Source organism: Zeugodacus cucurbitae, chromosome 5, assembly GCF_028554725.1.
Source record: "Zeugodacus cucurbitae isolate PBARC_wt_2022May chromosome 5, idZeuCucr1.2, whole genome shotgun sequence".
Classification (NCBI taxonomy): domain Eukaryota; kingdom Metazoa; phylum Arthropoda; class Insecta; order Diptera; family Tephritidae; genus Zeugodacus; species Zeugodacus cucurbitae.
In genome coordinates, this window is record NC_071670.1 from 3,771,296 (window position 1) to 3,787,679 (window position 16,384).

The 16,384-nt window shown below is 38.8% G+C and overlaps 4 protein-coding genes across 5 annotated transcripts; 2 read left to right on the plus strand and 2 right to left on the minus strand.

Annotated features, from left to right (window-relative positions):
* Positions 1-1,213: 1,213 nt before the first annotated feature.
* On the minus strand, positions 1,214-2,648 carry LOC105208639 (serine/threonine-protein phosphatase Pgam5, mitochondrial). Of its 2 annotated transcripts, none has more exons than XM_011178602.3 (2): positions 1,971-2,648; positions 1,214-1,892 (listed from the first exon to the last, which is right to left on the minus strand). In XM_011178602.3, exons 1-2 carry the CDS (start codon positions 2,544-2,546, stop codon positions 1,578-1,580), a joined length of 891 nt encoding a protein of 296 aa, XP_011176904.1. In that variant the 5' UTR covers positions 2,547-2,648; the 3' UTR covers positions 1,214-1,577. The 2 variants fall into 2 exon arrangements, with proteins under 2 accessions (XP_011176904.1, XP_011176905.1); XM_011178603.3 differs by having other exon boundaries at positions 1,214-1,889; positions 1,971-2,645.
* A 177-nt stretch (positions 2,649-2,825) lies between these two features.
* On the minus strand, positions 2,826-7,229 carry LOC105208638 (myb-binding protein 1A). Its single transcript, XM_011178601.3, has 5 exons — positions 6,757-7,229; positions 6,501-6,695; positions 6,245-6,430; positions 4,778-6,181; positions 2,826-4,699 (listed from the first exon to the last, which is right to left on the minus strand). The coding sequence occupies exons 1-5, from the start codon at positions 7,063-7,065 to the stop codon at positions 2,924-2,926; spliced, it is 3,870 nt and encodes a 1,289-aa protein (XP_011176903.2). The 5' UTR covers positions 7,066-7,229; the 3' UTR covers positions 2,826-2,923.
* A 188-nt stretch (positions 7,230-7,417) lies between these two features.
* On the plus strand, positions 7,418-10,905 carry Top3beta (DNA topoisomerase 3-beta). The gene is made up of 7 exons (XM_011178599.3): positions 7,418-7,660; positions 7,730-8,477; positions 8,534-8,734; positions 8,804-9,398; positions 9,473-9,727; positions 9,864-10,260; positions 10,324-10,905. The coding sequence occupies exons 1-7, from the start codon at positions 7,570-7,572 to the stop codon at positions 10,626-10,628; spliced, it is 2,592 nt and encodes an 863-aa protein (XP_011176901.2). The 5' UTR covers positions 7,418-7,569; the 3' UTR covers positions 10,629-10,905.
* A 4,351-nt stretch (positions 10,906-15,256) lies between these two features.
* LOC105208636 (prisilkin-39) lies at positions 15,257-16,355 on the plus strand. The gene is made up of 3 exons (XM_011178598.3): positions 15,257-15,412; positions 15,563-15,779; positions 15,842-16,355. The coding sequence occupies exons 1-3, from the start codon at positions 15,401-15,403 to the stop codon at positions 16,228-16,230; spliced, it is 618 nt and encodes a 205-aa protein (XP_011176900.2). The 5' UTR covers positions 15,257-15,400; the 3' UTR covers positions 16,231-16,355.
* The last annotated feature ends 29 nt before the right edge of the window (positions 16,356-16,384 follow it).

The window sequence follows — 16,384 nt, forward strand, 5'->3', positions numbered from 1 at the left end:
TTATCACACTATTCAAGAAGTCAAGAAATTTTTTTTACGCAGGGCAATGCGCAACATCTAATCACGAAAACTCCAAACCAAAAATAAATACAAATATTTATGCTTCTCCTACACGATTTTCGTTTTGCACACAAAATATTTGAATTTTAACCGCATATTCCAATTTATTGAGCTAATTTGTTATTATATTTGGTTTGAGTTGTCAATTTGCATGCTTCGTTGCACAGCATGATGCATTTGCAATGCAACATGCAAGTTCATACATGTCTATACACGTGTATGTTTGCATATTGCTGCATGTCACATGTCAAAACGCAATTTTCCACCAATATTCATGTTGTTACAATAACAATAAGAAAATAATAATAGACAAGGAATATTTGTACATTTTGAACAACATTGGGAAAATCAGGGCGACCTGTCGGAAATATTAAACAGGAATGCGTAGGTTAGGAAATCCGTTTGCAAATACGTTACTTATATATATTTGATTTGAAAAGTAAATCGTTTAATGACTATTCAAAAACCCTAAAAGTATGCTAAATTTAAATTGCTTTGAATCTCCACACATTAAAAACATTCACAATTAGTTCTTTCATAGTTTGGTTGCCACTGTATATATGTGACATTTTCATTTGACATGCACAAATGACAGCTAACGAATTTCACGCGGCTTTTTATTTTATTTTTTTTTGTTTTTGAATATTAATTTTTGTAAATAAATATGGATATTAATAATATGCTGAATAACAGCTGCTGACGTAAAATTTCACAACCTTAATGCATTCGTGTGTTGAATACCAAATGCAAAACAAGTTGAAATGTACTCCAGCGCATCGAACTTTTTTTTACACATAAAAGTAGCCGCTTATATCTTATCTAGCCAAGGCACTTGCATTTTTAACAAATACACCTGTAAATGCATTAAAAGTGAAACGACCTTGAAGAGGTCGAACTTAAGAAAAACAAATTCTAAAATATATGTATGCCAGAATAATCAAAAAATAATTATAATATGTATGGAGAAGCTAGCACGTCCATTCAATTTTTTTTTCCATTTCGGTCTCACTTGCGTAACGGGTTTGTGGCAGCTTGCTAACCAGTCAAGCACGGTCGTCACAGCAAAATATGTATAAATAGCTCAGGATCAACAAACATACAATATGCCTATATTTTCTTTTTAAATGCATGCATAGAGTGCAGTTCTTACGCATTTAAGGCAACTTTCATCATTTTATTTTCAAATTAATTGTATTAAATTCTATTTAAGATATTAATAGTTTAATTATTTTATCTATTATGCGCTGCTAATAGTAACTGATATATGTATGTAATTTAGGTCTATATGAAACATAATATTCTACTGTACTGCTGCTTAGTTCTTCTGCTAAATTCTCAACCATATGTGGTTGATTTCGGTTTATATATATGATAAACAATGCATTTACCTTAAATTACTGCAAATAGTTTCATTTTCTTTTGCCGCAACAACAACTGGAACTACTAGTTGCACTAAAGTTTTTAACTTATACTGTTCTTAATTCATTAAGTTCACATTTTCATTATGATTACGCCGTTTAAACAACATTTTTCAACTCGCGCGGTATACGATGTGATAGCATATCGGCTGGCATATAGCCTGTTTCGCCCAAATGATGAATGCTAACATTACCAGACGGTCTGATAGTTAGCCAGGTAATCGATCCATGATTAATATTTATGCGTAACCATGCTTCGGGTGGCAGTTGCAGCGCTCTACATACGAAATAACGTATAACATTGGCATGCCCAATGATCAGCGTGTGCGAGTCATGCTCTTGCTCGGGACTGGCACGATGGAAATAACGTCTGAAGGCCGCTTCTATGCGTGCTCCGTCCTGGAAGAAATGCTGCTAAAAGAAACAGAACAATACAAATTGCATGGCATGATATCAAATATATGTACAATTATTTCACTGCGCAGTACTCACAAATTTCTCGGGACGCCAATGTGAGATCGGCGGTTGTGGTGCTATTGGCGCACCTTCACGTAAATAGGGGCAGTGTCGCACTTTCTCCGGATCATACTCAATTTCTTTAAGTATCATCTCCGATGTTTCTTGCGCCCGCGTCATGGTGGACACGATAATCTTATCCCACGTAATGCCCAACTCGTGCAAACGTTTCCCCGTATACATTGCTTGTAATTTCCCTAATTCGGTGAGATGATGATCTTTATCGTGTTTGCCAGTATCCAAATATTGTCCGTGTCGTATGAGCACAATATGGCGTGTGGCTTTGACACGCATTTTCTCCATCTCATTATTGTAACGATTCTGTTCTTGTGGCGTATCATTTTTAATCGGGCGCACACAACTTTTGGGCTCGCGACAATCCCAATTGGTATCCCAGATTGCGCCCTCGCTTACCGGCGTATTGTAGACGGGCCAAGCATTGTGCACTACGTTTTCGGGTTCGCGCAAACGTTGATAATAATAAGCTGATAAACCTGCACCTGTACCAGCGACAATACTGCTTATCATACGTAAATTCTTCCACGCAGCCATAATTTTACGCTTTTTTAGAAAATAATTGGCGAAAGAAATAAGTGTGCGTCCAATTAGAATTTGCAAATTTATGCACTGACAGCGCGGAAAAAATGTAAACAACGCGCTAGCGCTGTGACATTTAATATCGATAGCAGTTGTAGCGATAAGCACATTTGCAGATTGTCGTAAGTAAACAATCGTGAATTCTCAGTTACATTATTTTAAATTTTGAATTAAATTTTATTTTAGAATTTAGTTTAAGCCTTCTAATGATACGATTCAAAAACACAATTTAAATTAATTATTAAAATTATAAATTGTTTTATTCTCGCAAAATATTTAACTTCAAGTATTTTACATTAATTACTTCTCGTTAGCTAATATAAACAAATAAACTACGCGCTTTCGTCCGCCGATTGTTCATCCGCTTCCGTCGGGCGCACAAACGCAAATCCACCGTTTAAACCTGCGGAGGCGATCTGCAAACGCTGTTCTTTCTTTTGTTTCTTTAGCTTGCGTAACGCATTATCGGTACCCCTTTTGCGTTTTTTCTTCTCTTCCACCACACCATTCTCAACTGCCTCCGCTGTTTCATCTTCTTCCTTGTCAGCAAGTCCATTCTGCACTTCGACGTTTTCTTTAACGACTTTTCCATTGAGCTTTTGTTTTTCTTTATTCCGCACTACTGGCAACTTGTATGCAGCACAATAGCGTTGCAATAGCGCCGAGGAGTCCGCGCGCATATTTTGTATCGCTTGTCCAATTGTTACATCAGCCAACGCCGATTTCAGTTGTAACCTTTGATGTGTCTTCTGCGCCTGTAGCAGTAGTTGCAACAACACGCTGTACTCTTTTGGTGATACCTCAGCGCCGGTGTTAGTAGCTAGCGCTTTAATATGAGTACAGAGCACATTTTCAATCTCGCCCATGTGTTTCTTGGCGCTGGACACGTCAGAGCGTTGCAAATCGTGATTTTTATAGAGCACATCGAGTATCTCAAAGATCTGTATGCGACGGAAAGCGCGTGTCTTCATATTGAGCCCGTCACACGTGAGTGTCACAGCCAAGTTCCACACACCAGCCCAGCGTAGACGGAAAATATCAGACAGTAGCGTGATATTCACGCTGGGATTACGCGACTGTAGGAACTCTTTTATGTACTCTTGACACAGCTTCAACACTTTTTTACACTCCGCCGTAATTTTATTCGCATTATTCACCAGGAATATAATGCATTTGTTGCGCATTTTATTCATTGCCTCAAATACGGCTGCTGGTGATTTCTGCTCTACAATGAGGCGTATAAATGCAACCAACTCATCTTCCTGCACATCGGCACAGTCGCACTTTAATGTTGTCAGCTTTTGCAACACTTTTTCCACTTTGATTTGCAATGGCTTTAACTCATCGCCCACACAATAAGGCAACATATTATACAGAGCCAACATAATTTCGATGGCGATCAATAATGGCGGTTGTTGCTGCAAATAGATCTCGAGTAGATCGAGCACGCGTATGCGGAAATGCATTACTGTGGTGACCTTGACGCGATGACTCTTTGATTTTTTCGCAGCTGCACCGCCACCACCCGTCTTGCGCATAGCTTTAAAAGCTTCGGCTAGCGCTTCGTCCAATTTGCGACCCTGCTCTTCACTCATGTCATTCAAGTCGATAGAAGCCATATCATCGTCATCGTCGCCTGCTGCCGGCATGCCACCATGCTCCATAAGCGCTTGAGAGACGGCATTACGTAGCTTATCGGCAGCGGTAGCTTCTTCGTCTTCATCATCATCGTCCTCATCGTCATCCTCATCATCATCGTCATCTTCATCATCATCATCTGCATCTTCATCGTCATCGTCGTCAGCATCACTATCGGTAGCAGCGCCACTGTCACCTTTGCCATTTGTAAGTTTCGCTGCATTTTCTTCGTCTCTACTCTCTTCTTCATCATCTTCATCCTCATCACTCTCTTCACCATGCGCACTTAATGGATTGTGACCGTCCTTCATGTCGAGTACGGCTAAAATTTGGTGCACCGCTGTCAGATTTAGACTGCCACATAAGTGCGGGAATAGCGCATTCACAATATTACGCAGCGCAATAGCATTCTGTGAGAGCAGATGCAGGAATAAATCCACGACAACCTCAATCCACTCTGGTTCCTCACTCTATAATTTGAAATTAATTAATATTACGTCTGAAGTGGTAAGAAATTAACGCGAATTGTTATTGTCAACACAACTCACCTCGCCATCAGCTGTTTTCTCGCCTGCCTTACTCTTTTGCTTACTCTTGTGTTTCTCTTTTATGCGCTGCATACACTTGAGCAAGTCTTCTATGGCCGGTCCCGCCATTTCCGGTTCGCGGAACAACTGTAAGCCCATATTTAGCAATAAAATTTGGAAAACCACTTCCAATTTATCATTATCAGCAGCCACTTTCGTTGCTTTAGACTTCTCCTTTTTCTTACCGCCCGTCTCAGCAACACTTACGGCTGCGTACATTTGCCGCCAGTATTTAAGCAACGATTCATTATACTGTTTGATGCGGAAATATTTCGCTGCTTGCTTCTGTTCAACACGCTCATTAGCGTATTGCACCAATTTCACGAGCAACTGCTTTTCCTGCTTCAAATCGACCAAACGACTCTGCATGCTTGTGAATAACATATTCTTACACTGTTCACCGAAATCATTGCTGAAAGTGGATGCCGCTTCCTTCTTGCACACCTCAGCCGTTTCAGTAACATGAAATATGCCACAGGTGAGCAGAAAACGTAACTGCTGCTCGCGCCAATCGTACTCCTGCCGCACGGCTTTGTGTGCCAGCAAGTGTTGCAACATGTAACCGGCGTTCATGCGTTCGAAATTAAGCCATGTTTCGCTGGCATTATCGGCATTCTTCAATTGTTTTCCGAGAAAGATATCGCGATAGAGTAAATTCAGTGCCTTGACACCCGTTGCACCCAAAGCATTGATTAATTGATGTACCACACGTGTGCTCGTATACTTCTCAATACCGAAAATGCCAGGCGGCAGTATAAGACGACGTATTACGGCCACTAATTGTGCGTCGTCCGCAAGTTTTGTGCAACAACCGACTAAAGCTTCGAAGAAATCGTCGTAGAAAGCTTTTAGTGTTTCATCTTTCTTTTGTTTTAGGTTTTTAAGCCCTTCGACCAGCAAACGCATAAAATTCGTGCTTAATAAATCTGCAACAACCACTTGCTTCTTCGCCGCGTCCTGCGCTTGTTGCCAACTATTAAAAACGTCGGTCGCGACTTTAAGAGTAATCAACTCGCGTAATTTATTGCTTGCTTCCAGTCCCGCATCAACTTGTTCAACCCAGAAATTTTTCAGATTGTCACTATTGGCTATGTAAGCGCCGAAAAGCTCAAAAGCCGGATGTGTTAACTGTTGCATGTTATTGTGTTCCCAGAAAAGTCGATAGAAATGTGCATAACTATCGGCATTCAGTAGATCGGCGTTACCGAAATGTGCCTTTAAAAATTTGGCATTGACGACATTGGAAAATTTACGTTGTACGGCAATGAGACAGTGCACTGTTTGTAGTGTTTGCTTCGGCCAAGCGCGTTGCAACTCAATTTCCAACAAAGGCCACACTACGTCACTAAATTGCTTTGCTGTAAGCTGTGCAAATACAAAAAAAAAATAGTTAATTAATTGGAAGAAGAATACACAGTCAACACATACCTTATCTACTAATTCTATAATTAGTGCAAAAGCAAGCGATGCATGATAGCTGCGTTGTTTTGTTGCCTGCAAGAGTGTATTTATGATACGCTCCAAATGCTCATTATTCTGCAAGTGCTCCAATCGACCAGCTTGTTGTAAAGCGCCGCAGACTAATATTTTACCAACAACGGCATCGGCGTCGTCCTGCAACACATTTCCAAAAACAAATACAGATTAATAAAAAAAAAACTTTTAAATATAATAATAACACTACCTTATTGCCCACAGTTGCGCCCACATTCAACTCTTTTTGCATTGTGCTGAAAATATTCTCCAATGTGATTTCATCTTCGTTGAACGCTTTGAGCAACGCCACCAATCCTGTGTAAAATCCTGCACGTGACGCATTTGTCGCAGCTCCACAGCCACGCACTAAACGTTTCAACGTATAAGTCAGTTCCTTTTGACGCTGTAAATGCGAGATTATTTAAAAAAAAACGTGCTCGTTTAACTCAATATGAAATACAAACCTTCTCGGCTTCTTTAGTTTTGCTTAGTTGTTGTAGCAATTGTAAAGCAGCTTTCATACGTTTATCTTCCTCCTCATTTGTTAACTCCTTGAAATGTTGGAATATGGATTTATTGACTACGTTGCCTGTTTTTTCCGCTGTTGATTTCTCTGCTACAGTCGTTTCGGCAGCGCCATTTGCAACACCATTGGCCGCCAACTTTATTTTCTTTGGCACCTTTGCGGCTGGTGCGCTACTTTTTTCTACTTCGACACCATCATCGGCAGGCGAATCACGCTTCGCTGCCTTTTTAGCTGATTTAACTTTCATTTCCTTAAAATGTGTCTAATCCTGGAGCTACTTTTTTACTAGAAACTAGAAAACAATTCACGATCAACAAGCACATGTGAGGCAATGACATATGCAGCTTGCCAGACTTGTGGCAAGTCAAATTATTGTGTTGGGATGCCAAGCGTACGAAAATTTGATGACAAGCTATTCAAATGTTATAACTAAAAATTACAAAAAAACATATAAAAAATATAATAATTTAAGGTTTTTGTTTATAGAAACTTTTTGAAAATAGTAGAAAATAGTATTTAAAAGCGGAGAACATGTTTCATATTTTATTATTTCTTTAATTACAGTTTGGCAGCTACTAAATTTTTTTTGGTCATGTTTTAATAACACTGTTGTAGTTGACAATTGTAGTTTACTGTGTTTTCCTTGCATAGCACTTTTCCGGGATTGTGCATAAAAATTAAGGAAAAACATTAAAAAAACAAATATAAAGAAGAAATAAGCTGTGTGTTGTTTCTTGAGCGTGCTACAACAATGAAGAAAGTATTGATGGTGGCGGAGAAGCCGTCTTTGGCGGCATCGCTTGCTTCTATTCTATCAAATGGGCGCAGCACGACAAAAAAAGGTATGTACCGCCACCCCCACTCTTATTGTTTAGCATATAGGAAAATCTGATTACTTTTATCCTCAACAGCATCAAATAACTCTTGTTCAACGCATGAGTGGGTTGGTCCATTCCGTGATGAACGCAGCGTACTCTTTCGCATGACGTCAGTGTGCGGTCACGTCATGTCACTAGATTTCGTTGGTAAATACAACTCTTGGGATCGTGTTGATCCAGCTGAACTATTTGGCTGCCCAACCGAAAAGAAAGAAGCCAATCCCAAACAACATATGCGCACATTTTTAGCATCAGAAGCGCGAGGCTGCGAATATTTAGTACTCTGGCTCGATTGTGATAAAGAGGGTGAGAATATTTGCTATGAAGTGATGGATGCTGTGGCGCGTATCATACCAAATGTATACAGTCGCAATGTAACATATCGCGCGCACTTCTCTGCCATTACCGAAAAGGATATTAAAGGCGCTATGGAGTCACTTGGTTATCCCAATGAGAATGAATCGAAGTCGGTGGATGCGCGGCAAGAACTTGATTTGCGCATTGGCTGTGCATTTACACGCTTCCAGACGAAATTCTTCCAAGGACGCTATGGAGATTTGGATTCTTCGTTGATCTCGTATGGCCCCTGTCAAACACCCACGTTAGGTTTTTGTGTAAAACGGCATGACGATATACAAACATTTAAACCGGAAAGTTTTTGGTATCTACAATTATTGGCGGGACAACCAGAAATTACATTAGAATGGGCGCGGGGGCGCGTATTCAAAAAAGAGATTGCTATCATGTTAATGCAGCGTGTTAAGGAGCAAAAGGAAGCGATGTAAGTGCAATTGATGCATTGTTGAAAACTTGTTTTTCAGTATTGCCTACTTTTAGGGTGGAGAGCGTAACTTCCAAAGAGCAGTTCAAAGGACGTCCGCAGGCTTTAAACACGGTCGAGTTGATGCGTATTTGTAGTTCCGGACTGGGTATCGGTCCCTTTCAAGCCATGCAAATCGCTGAACGTTTATATACACAGGGCTATATAAGTTATCCGCGTACAGAGACCAATCAGTATCCAGCAAATTTCGATTTGCAGTAAGTAAACCGTAAACCAAAAATAGTAACGGTACAACTATAATACAAAGAACTTTTATACAATTCTAGAGCCGTGCTACGTGTGCTGCAACCCTCCAACGAATTTGGCGAAGAGGCGCGCGGTATATTGGGCGACTTCAATGCGCCGCGTAAAGGCAAAGACGCCGGTGACCATCCGCCCATCACGCCCATGAAGCTAGCCAACCGCAGCGATTTCGATAAAGACACATGGCGCGTCTACGATTTCATTTGCCGTCACTTCTTGGGCACCGTATCGCGTGATTTGAAATATCGCACAACCACCGCCAAGCTGCGTGTCGGTTTGGAGACCTTTACGTGCACCGCAAACGTATTACTCGACCCGGGTTTCACAAAAGTGATGACTTGGCAGGCATTCGGCCGTGACGAAGCTATACCACCCTTTGTGGAGGGTGAAAAGGTCGCCATAAACGATGTACGCTTGGCGGAATCTCAAACTGGACCACCGGACTACCTCACCGAGGCGGAGCTGATCACACTTATGGAGCAGCATGGTATTGGCACTGATGCCTCCATACCGGTGCATATCAACAACATTTCACAGCGTAATTATGTGCGCATCGAGACCGGACGTAAGCTGATACCAACAACGTTGGGAATCGTGCTGGTGCATGGTTATCAAAAGGTACTTCTAAATTGTTTTTGTTGTAATTAAAATGTTTGCTCAATCATTCATATTTATTTTAAAATTGCTTGCAGATCGATCCGGAACTCGTCTTACCCACAATGCGTTCGGAGGTGGAGCGTATGCTGACTCTTATTGCCAAAGGCTCTGCCGATTTTCAAGCTGTGCTCCGACATGCCATCGAAATATTCAGACTGAAGTTTTTGTTCTTCGTCAAAAACATTGCCAGCATGGATGGTTTGTTTGAGGTTTCGTTCTCGCCATTGGCCGAAACGGGCAAGGCGCATTCGCGTTGTGGCAAGTGTCGCAGATACATGAAATACATACAAGTAAATACAGTTATCATATTTATATTAACACATGTGACTAACATTGGATTTTTCACTGTTATTATAAATTTATTTATTTAAATTTATTTTTTGAATTTTTTTTATTTAAATTTTTTTATTTTTTTTTATTTTTCAGACAAAACCCGCGCGCTTGCATTGCTCACACTGCGACGAAACATATTCGCTACCGAACGGCGGTAATGTTAAGGTCTATCGTGAATTCAAATGTCCGCTGGACGATTTCGAGTTGTTGGCTTTCACCACCGGCGCCAAAGGACGTTCATACCCATTCTGCCCGTACTGCTACAATCATCCACCATTCAGGGATATGCCGAAAAATGGCGGTTGCAACTCTTGTACGCATCCCACCTGCCCTCACTCGCTCAATACGTTGGGTATTTCCAGTTGTGTGGAGTGTGAACATGGCATACTCGTGCTGGACTGCACATTGGCGCCCAGTTGGAAGTTGGGCTGCAATCGTTGCGATGTCATAATCAATTGTTTCAAGGGCGCCACCAAAGTGGCGGTGGAGGGTAAGCAAATATTTTGCATTTCAAAAAAAAAAAAGGTTTACTAATATTTTCAAATGTCCACAGAACAAAAGTGCACGGAATGTGGCGCTCAGCTAGTCAATGTCGTTTACAAATCGGATAAAACAAAATTCAAGGACAGCAGTGAAGAGAAGAGCGGCTGCGTATTCTGTTCTAACGATTTTGCGCATCTTGTGGAGAAACATCGCGCGGTCGCATCACGTCCCGTGAATGTACGTGTTGGCGGACGTGGCGGTGGACGTGGTGGTGCTAAAGGTGGACGCGGTGGCGCAGGCGGCGGTGGACGTGGCGGACGCGGTCCACGTCAGCCAAAGGACAAAATGGCGCAACTAGCTGCATATTTTGTTTAACTTGACGGACGGCAGCTTTGGCGTTGTATGTGTATAATTATGCAGTTGCAAGCGGTAGCAGCCGTTGGCAGCTAACAGAAAATGCGTGTTGCAACTTATGCAGTTTAAGCAAATCAGTAGTTAATGAATTGTACAGTTTTGTCTTGTATGACTTTTTATATAAATTATACATATATACATACATACATACATGTAACGTTAACGTATAAGTTCAATGTATACGTACTTGTAATTGCATTTACCAAATAATGAAGAAACTTATATATACATACATACAAAAGTGTGCGCGAGTTTTTACTTAAAATTGCAAAGAAGGAGAAATACGTAAGTGTTTTATATTAAGAAAATATTTTTTTTTAGTTTTGATCGATTTTTGCTAGTTAAAAATTATTCGTTTCATAACCTTTTTAAATTGTGTTAATTGAATTTTTAAATTTTTCACAAGCCAAAATTTTCACATGTTACATTTTTACTAACCACAAATTTTCAATAAAAAACGATCGCACACTCCAATTAATCACCACACGAAAATAATTGACAGTTTACACAGTAGCCACAGGTTAACATCCCCCACCCCAAAATGTAAACATGTCAGAAGTGAATTTCAAATTGTATAAATATACATTTCCACTTAACAAGTATTGAACTGTGTTGACGTGCTGCCAATTGAGGGCCACCCCATAGTTGCCTTGAACGGGTCACAGAGAGATTAACCACAAAATTTTCCAAGTAGCGCTAGCACTTGTAAATGTGTGGCAGCTAATAAACTGGCATGTGCATGTGTGGGTGTGTCTACATAGTTAGCGTATGGCTTAATGGGTGGGAATTGTGAAGACTGCAACCTTGTAGGGTGTTGTACATGAATGTCAGGTACAATGCAGCCACTTTATAGGCATATACGCTTTGGTATAAACATATAGGCGGATTGCTTATATCACAAACATTCACAAAATACATATATGCAACATGTTGCACTTGTAAATGAAATTAAAAATGTAAAATTTTTGCAAAACAATTTTTTTTCTGTAAGAACTTGATCATTGTTACTTCCCACAATTAATTCTTCGAATGTCAAAGTTAAATTGAAAAAGGAAAAAACAAAAATACACTCACACGGCTGTGAATTTTTTCAAAACACACACATGACTTTATCATAACTCATTTACGTACTACCGGCCACTGTTTTTTAAGTTACATATATAAACAAAACATTACATTATATAAATGTATTTGTATATGAACTAAGCAAGTTCGCAATCACAAACATTGCATAAATGCATCTGCTTACATTGTTGACGATTTGATTTTTTTTAATTTACATTGCATTGTTTACATTTATTTATGTGCAGCTTGCATTTATGTTTTGCTAGTAATGACGTCAAATTGGTTTCCGTTAAACATTTTGTAAAGTTATTTATTATATTTGATTTTCGATTTAATTAAAATTCTTCAATATAATTAGCAGCTGTTTTTTATGCTTTAGTAGTTGATTATGGTACCATTGCATGCTTATTTATGTGTTATTGCTTTTTTACATAAATTGTTTAAACTTTAACACATTTCTATGAAGACAATTTGTATAACACTCCCGCTGGTCTAAACGAGAAGTAGAAGCACATCTCTTTAAGACGACGATTGCCTTTACTAGAGAGCAGGATTTAAAAAACTTCAAGTCGTTCTGTTTTTAACGCTTTGTTAATACACCATACATTATTCCCTACCGCTTAATTATCATATTCCCTTATTTGCGTGAACTTGTCTTTCTGCTAATGTCTGATTCGGTTTGCTTGCAATTCAAAAGAGTTTGGCAGCGAACTTTATTTGTTAACACACTATAATGACACAATTAATTACTATTAATTTGCTCAATACTACACTTTAATATTTTAAATAGCATCTAAGGCAGTTATTGCAAAAGCATATTGTAATTTCTCAGCTTTCAAATATTCCTGCCTTTCCGTAATCAATTATTGCACAATATAACTCTTGTACTTGCACATATTATTAGTTTTTTATGTTTATTCATGTTTTTAGCGGGTATTCATATGTATTAATTATACTTTTAACACATTTTATTTAAATCGCAATAATTTATATTAATTTGAAACAAATGCACGTATTTTAAAGTTTCTTTTCATATTCGTCTGTAAACATGATGTGACATGTCATGTCCGTTAGAATTGAATGTAATAATAAGGATGGGTTTGCACGTGCAAGATGAAAATATTAAAGCTATTTTAATTGCAATTAAATTATTTGGCAATATTAATATAAAGCAAAAGAATAAAAAAATATAAATTAAATAAAGCTGAGTTAATAAATATTTTTGTTTATAAACAAAAGTGTAAAAAAGCATACTTTTTAAATATCGCCGAATAAGTTCTAATTTTTTTCTCACACGTAAGTTTACATTTATCCAGCTTTTGAATCAGTTAATGTTACGCTTTTCGCTTTGATTTTGTTATATATGTTTAACTATTTACATTTTAACAATTACTTAAAGACAATTAAAACCAATTACGTCATTTGAGCGCTTCAAATTGATTTAATCACACATCGTATGAGTCAGGTGTTAGCACTGCTCGTGTCTTATGAATTTATGTTCATGCATTGTTTCAATGTTTCGTTTCAATTAATGGGATATGAAAATAAAAAGGGTTACATTTAAATTTAGCGCAGACTGCTAAGAGTTTTGTGCAAAAAATGGCTTGAAATTTTACAATAAATAATATTTTTTATGCTTTCATCAGCAGTTATTTCCATATTTTTTTAAGTTAAGCACATAATCTAAATTTGTTGGTTAGCACTAAGGCGGAAAACATGCTTAGCGTACATACAATTGCAGATTTTTTCAGTTTTTAAAGACAATGTATGTATGTAGGTAAAATCTTAGTATGTCAACCTTGTGTACTTTCCATTGGTCCGCACAATTGCTGTTTATTTATATATTTAACATATTTGTCGCTTCCGTTGATAAACAATAGAATATACTGTACGCACAAAAAATCGCCATCGATAAGTAAACATGCACACATGTACAAACATTTTGTAATTTGAGTTTCTCTCGGACGTTTAAACTAAATGCCAATACGTCTCCCTATAATGTGGCAACTTACGCAAATAACGTTAAAGAAGACGTTGGCGGTTATACCGTAATTGCGTTATGACAGTTGAGGAAATTAAAATAAACAAAGGCAAATTTTTATTTAATTAAAGAAAACTTATTTAGAAGTATAAATAGCATTGTTCTATTTTATTACAGCAGCGACGTTAAGCAAACTGTTTAGAATAAAATATTTGTACAAAATTCGGCATGAAATAGCTTTAAATATATTTCTTAAGCAATAAAACCGACAACAAAGGTCAAAAATCTGCTAACAGTCAGCAACAATCGACACATTTACTACATTTTTTATTGTTTTTGGTTACTTACAAGCAAATACTAAACATAAAATCTATTTGCTTACCTATTTCTGCTTGCGCACATTTCAAAATCAGCCGCAAAGTTACACTTTTTTCGGCACAAATAGCATGCGTCCACGAAATAGGTCTCACAAAAAAATTGGCGGCGGGCGGTGGTAGGCGCAATGTCAGCGATGCGGCATAGAATAAAGCAAAGCATTGTTATTTTATGTCGGCAACACGCAAGCGGCACGAAAGGCAGCTCATGCGCAGATGTGTGTGTGTGCTAGCGGCTTGCGCATGCGTCTACGTATCGATGTACGTCAATTTTAGCAAATTGTCGGACAAATTAGAAACATGTAGTTTTATTTGATTTCAAAGAAGTTTACAAAACGTTTTTCGAGTAAAAATGCAAACCAACAAACACACACACGCATACAAACGCAATATTTTGACTTTTTAAACAACTAAACGTGCATATTCTAATAAACGCGCGTCGAAATTGTTGATTTTGGCAATTTTGTAGAAAATTCTCACGCAAACTGAAGCGCGTATAAAAAAGCAATAAAAACAACAACAATTGTTTATTTGAAGTGCTTTAATACAGCGTTAAATGGCAGTGGGTTGAGCAATATCGTTCAGCTAATAGTCAACCGCCCCAAAGTCGCAAGGGTATTCCGAAGTTATACATACATACAAATTTTTAAATTAACACATTTATATTCACTACTGACTCTGCTTAACTTTGTGTTATTTTTAATCTTCAACTTTTTTGTAATTAGATACAAAAACAATGACTCTTCCTAACCTATTTGTAATCAGTTCGTCCAATTTTGCCTCGATTGGATATCTTGTGATGACTTTGGATCTGGTTCTGCTCCAAAACAAGCAGATCATACTGCGAGATTATGCGAAGGTTCTGCACATAATCAGCAAGCCTAGTAATAACAGCACAGATTCTGAAATCTTGCTAATAACCAACTAAAATTCATTAAAAAAAAAAAAACAAAAATAAAAAAATGGGAAAACAAAAACTTTCGTCTAACTAATTCGCGCCTCGGCGTGTCAAATAAGCAACAACAAATGCAAAAATCATTACAAATTTTGTAAACAACAACAACAACAAAGGCGTACTTATGTGCACAGCGGCTAGTTTGAAAGTCTGAGAAACGCCGTCATGCCGCCCCAACAGCGACAGGCGTACACCAACAATAAAGCGATTTCCAGCAAATATAAAAGCCGTTAAGCAACTGGCAGACGACATTCAGTCATACGAATTCGAAGTTAAAGGTAGTTAGTTATTAACGGAAAGTACTCAAATAATTGTTCGTGTGCAACAAAAACAAAAACGAATTAAAAACGAAAAGAACATGAAGTGCGCTGTAAGTGTCAAAAACAAGGATATACTACAAATATAAAGGACTTATTTTTTAAATGTGTGCAGGATTTATTGAAATTAACAAATATTTGTTTTCTTGTGTTTATTCCCTCCGCCCCCGCTCCGTGTGTGCAACGTGTAACGCCTACTTCAGCCACTAATCGCCGCTTTGCTCGCATTTTGCGCAATCACAACAACAACCTACGCCGATGCCGCGCTGGATAATGCGGTCGCAGCGTCCACGAATGGCGATGAGCAACTGGAGACCGCAGCTAGCAATCTAAATCCGCTGGAGGACACACATAAGCAGGAGAAACGTTATATTGGTGGCGCTTGGGATCCGTACTCGTCGCGTCTCGGACTCGGTTTGGGTAGGCGGCCGTCCGATTGTTCAAAAAAGTTCAAAATTTATTTTTATTATTATATTTTAAAGATGGCACCTCGCTGTATAATTCCGGTTATGGTGGTTACGGCAGTTACGCTGGCGCTACTGGACTTGGTGGAGTCGGCGGTTATGGTGGCTACGGCGGTTATGGTGGTTATGGCGGTTATGGCAACTATGCGGGTTACGGCTCAGCTGGCTATGGTCCTTATGGCGGTTACGGCAGCCCGTACGCATACTATAATGCACGCTTCGGTGGCGGTTATCCCTACTCGCGCTTGGGCTATAACTATCCATCCAACTATTACAGTGGTTACACCAATAGCGTGGTAGGTGGCGGTTTGGGCGGCTATGCTGGTGGTGTAGTGCCGCCAGTAGGTGGCGTTGGTGCCGGTGCTGGCTACCAGTATGGACCAGGTATTTCAGGCACAGTCTATTGAAGCGCTACTGAAACGGACCCTTGAGCGAATGCGGTAGTTGTGCGTAAACTCAGACAAGGCTGGTTATGGTATACTGCCTAGAAATTCGTTTTTATTTTTGTAATGCATTTTGATTAAATAGAATAAATAAAAACTGTAATTATTAAAAACATGT

What these genes read in the sequence shown, in the direction of transcription:
- LOC105208638 (XM_011178601.3), bottom strand. Translation starts at nt 7,065, where the DNA reads ATGAAAGTTAAATCAGCTAAAAAGGCAGCGAAGCGTGATTCGCCTGCC. An exon ending in AAACTAAAGAAGCCGAGAAG is followed by an intron (nt 6,696 to 6,756) that starts GTTTGTATTTCA and finishes TCGCATTTACAG; the next exon opens with CGTCAAAAGGAACTGACTTA. An exon ending in GCGCAACTGTGGGCAATAAG is followed by an intron (nt 6,431 to 6,500) that starts GTAGTGTTATTA and finishes AATGTGTTGCAG; the next exon opens with GACGACGCCGATGCCGTTGT.
- LOC105208639 (XM_011178602.3), bottom strand. Translation starts at nt 2,546, where the DNA reads ATGGCTGCGTGGAAGAATTTACGTATGATAAGCAGTATTGTCGCTGGT. An exon ending in ATTGGCGTCCCGAGAAATTT is followed by an intron (nt 1,893 to 1,970) that starts GTGAGTACTGCG and finishes TGTTTCTTTTAG; the next exon opens with CAGCATTTCTTCCAGGACGG.
- Top3beta (XM_011178599.3), top strand. Translation starts at nt 7,570, where the DNA reads ATGAAGAAAGTATTGATGGTGGCGGAGAAGCCGTCTTTGGCGGCATCG. An exon ending in GATACATGAAATACATACAA is followed by an intron (nt 9,728 to 9,863) that starts GTAAATACAGTT and finishes TTTATTTTTCAG; the next exon opens with ACAAAACCCGCGCGCTTGCA. An exon ending in CACCAAAGTGGCGGTGGAGG is followed by an intron (nt 10,261 to 10,323) that starts GTAAGCAAATAT and finishes AAATGTCCACAG; the next exon opens with AACAAAAGTGCACGGAATGT.
- LOC105208636 (XM_011178598.3), top strand. An exon ending in GCGTCTCGGACTCGGTTTGG is followed by an intron (nt 15,780 to 15,841) that starts GTAGGCGGCCGT and finishes TATATTTTAAAG; the next exon opens with ATGGCACCTCGCTGTATAAT.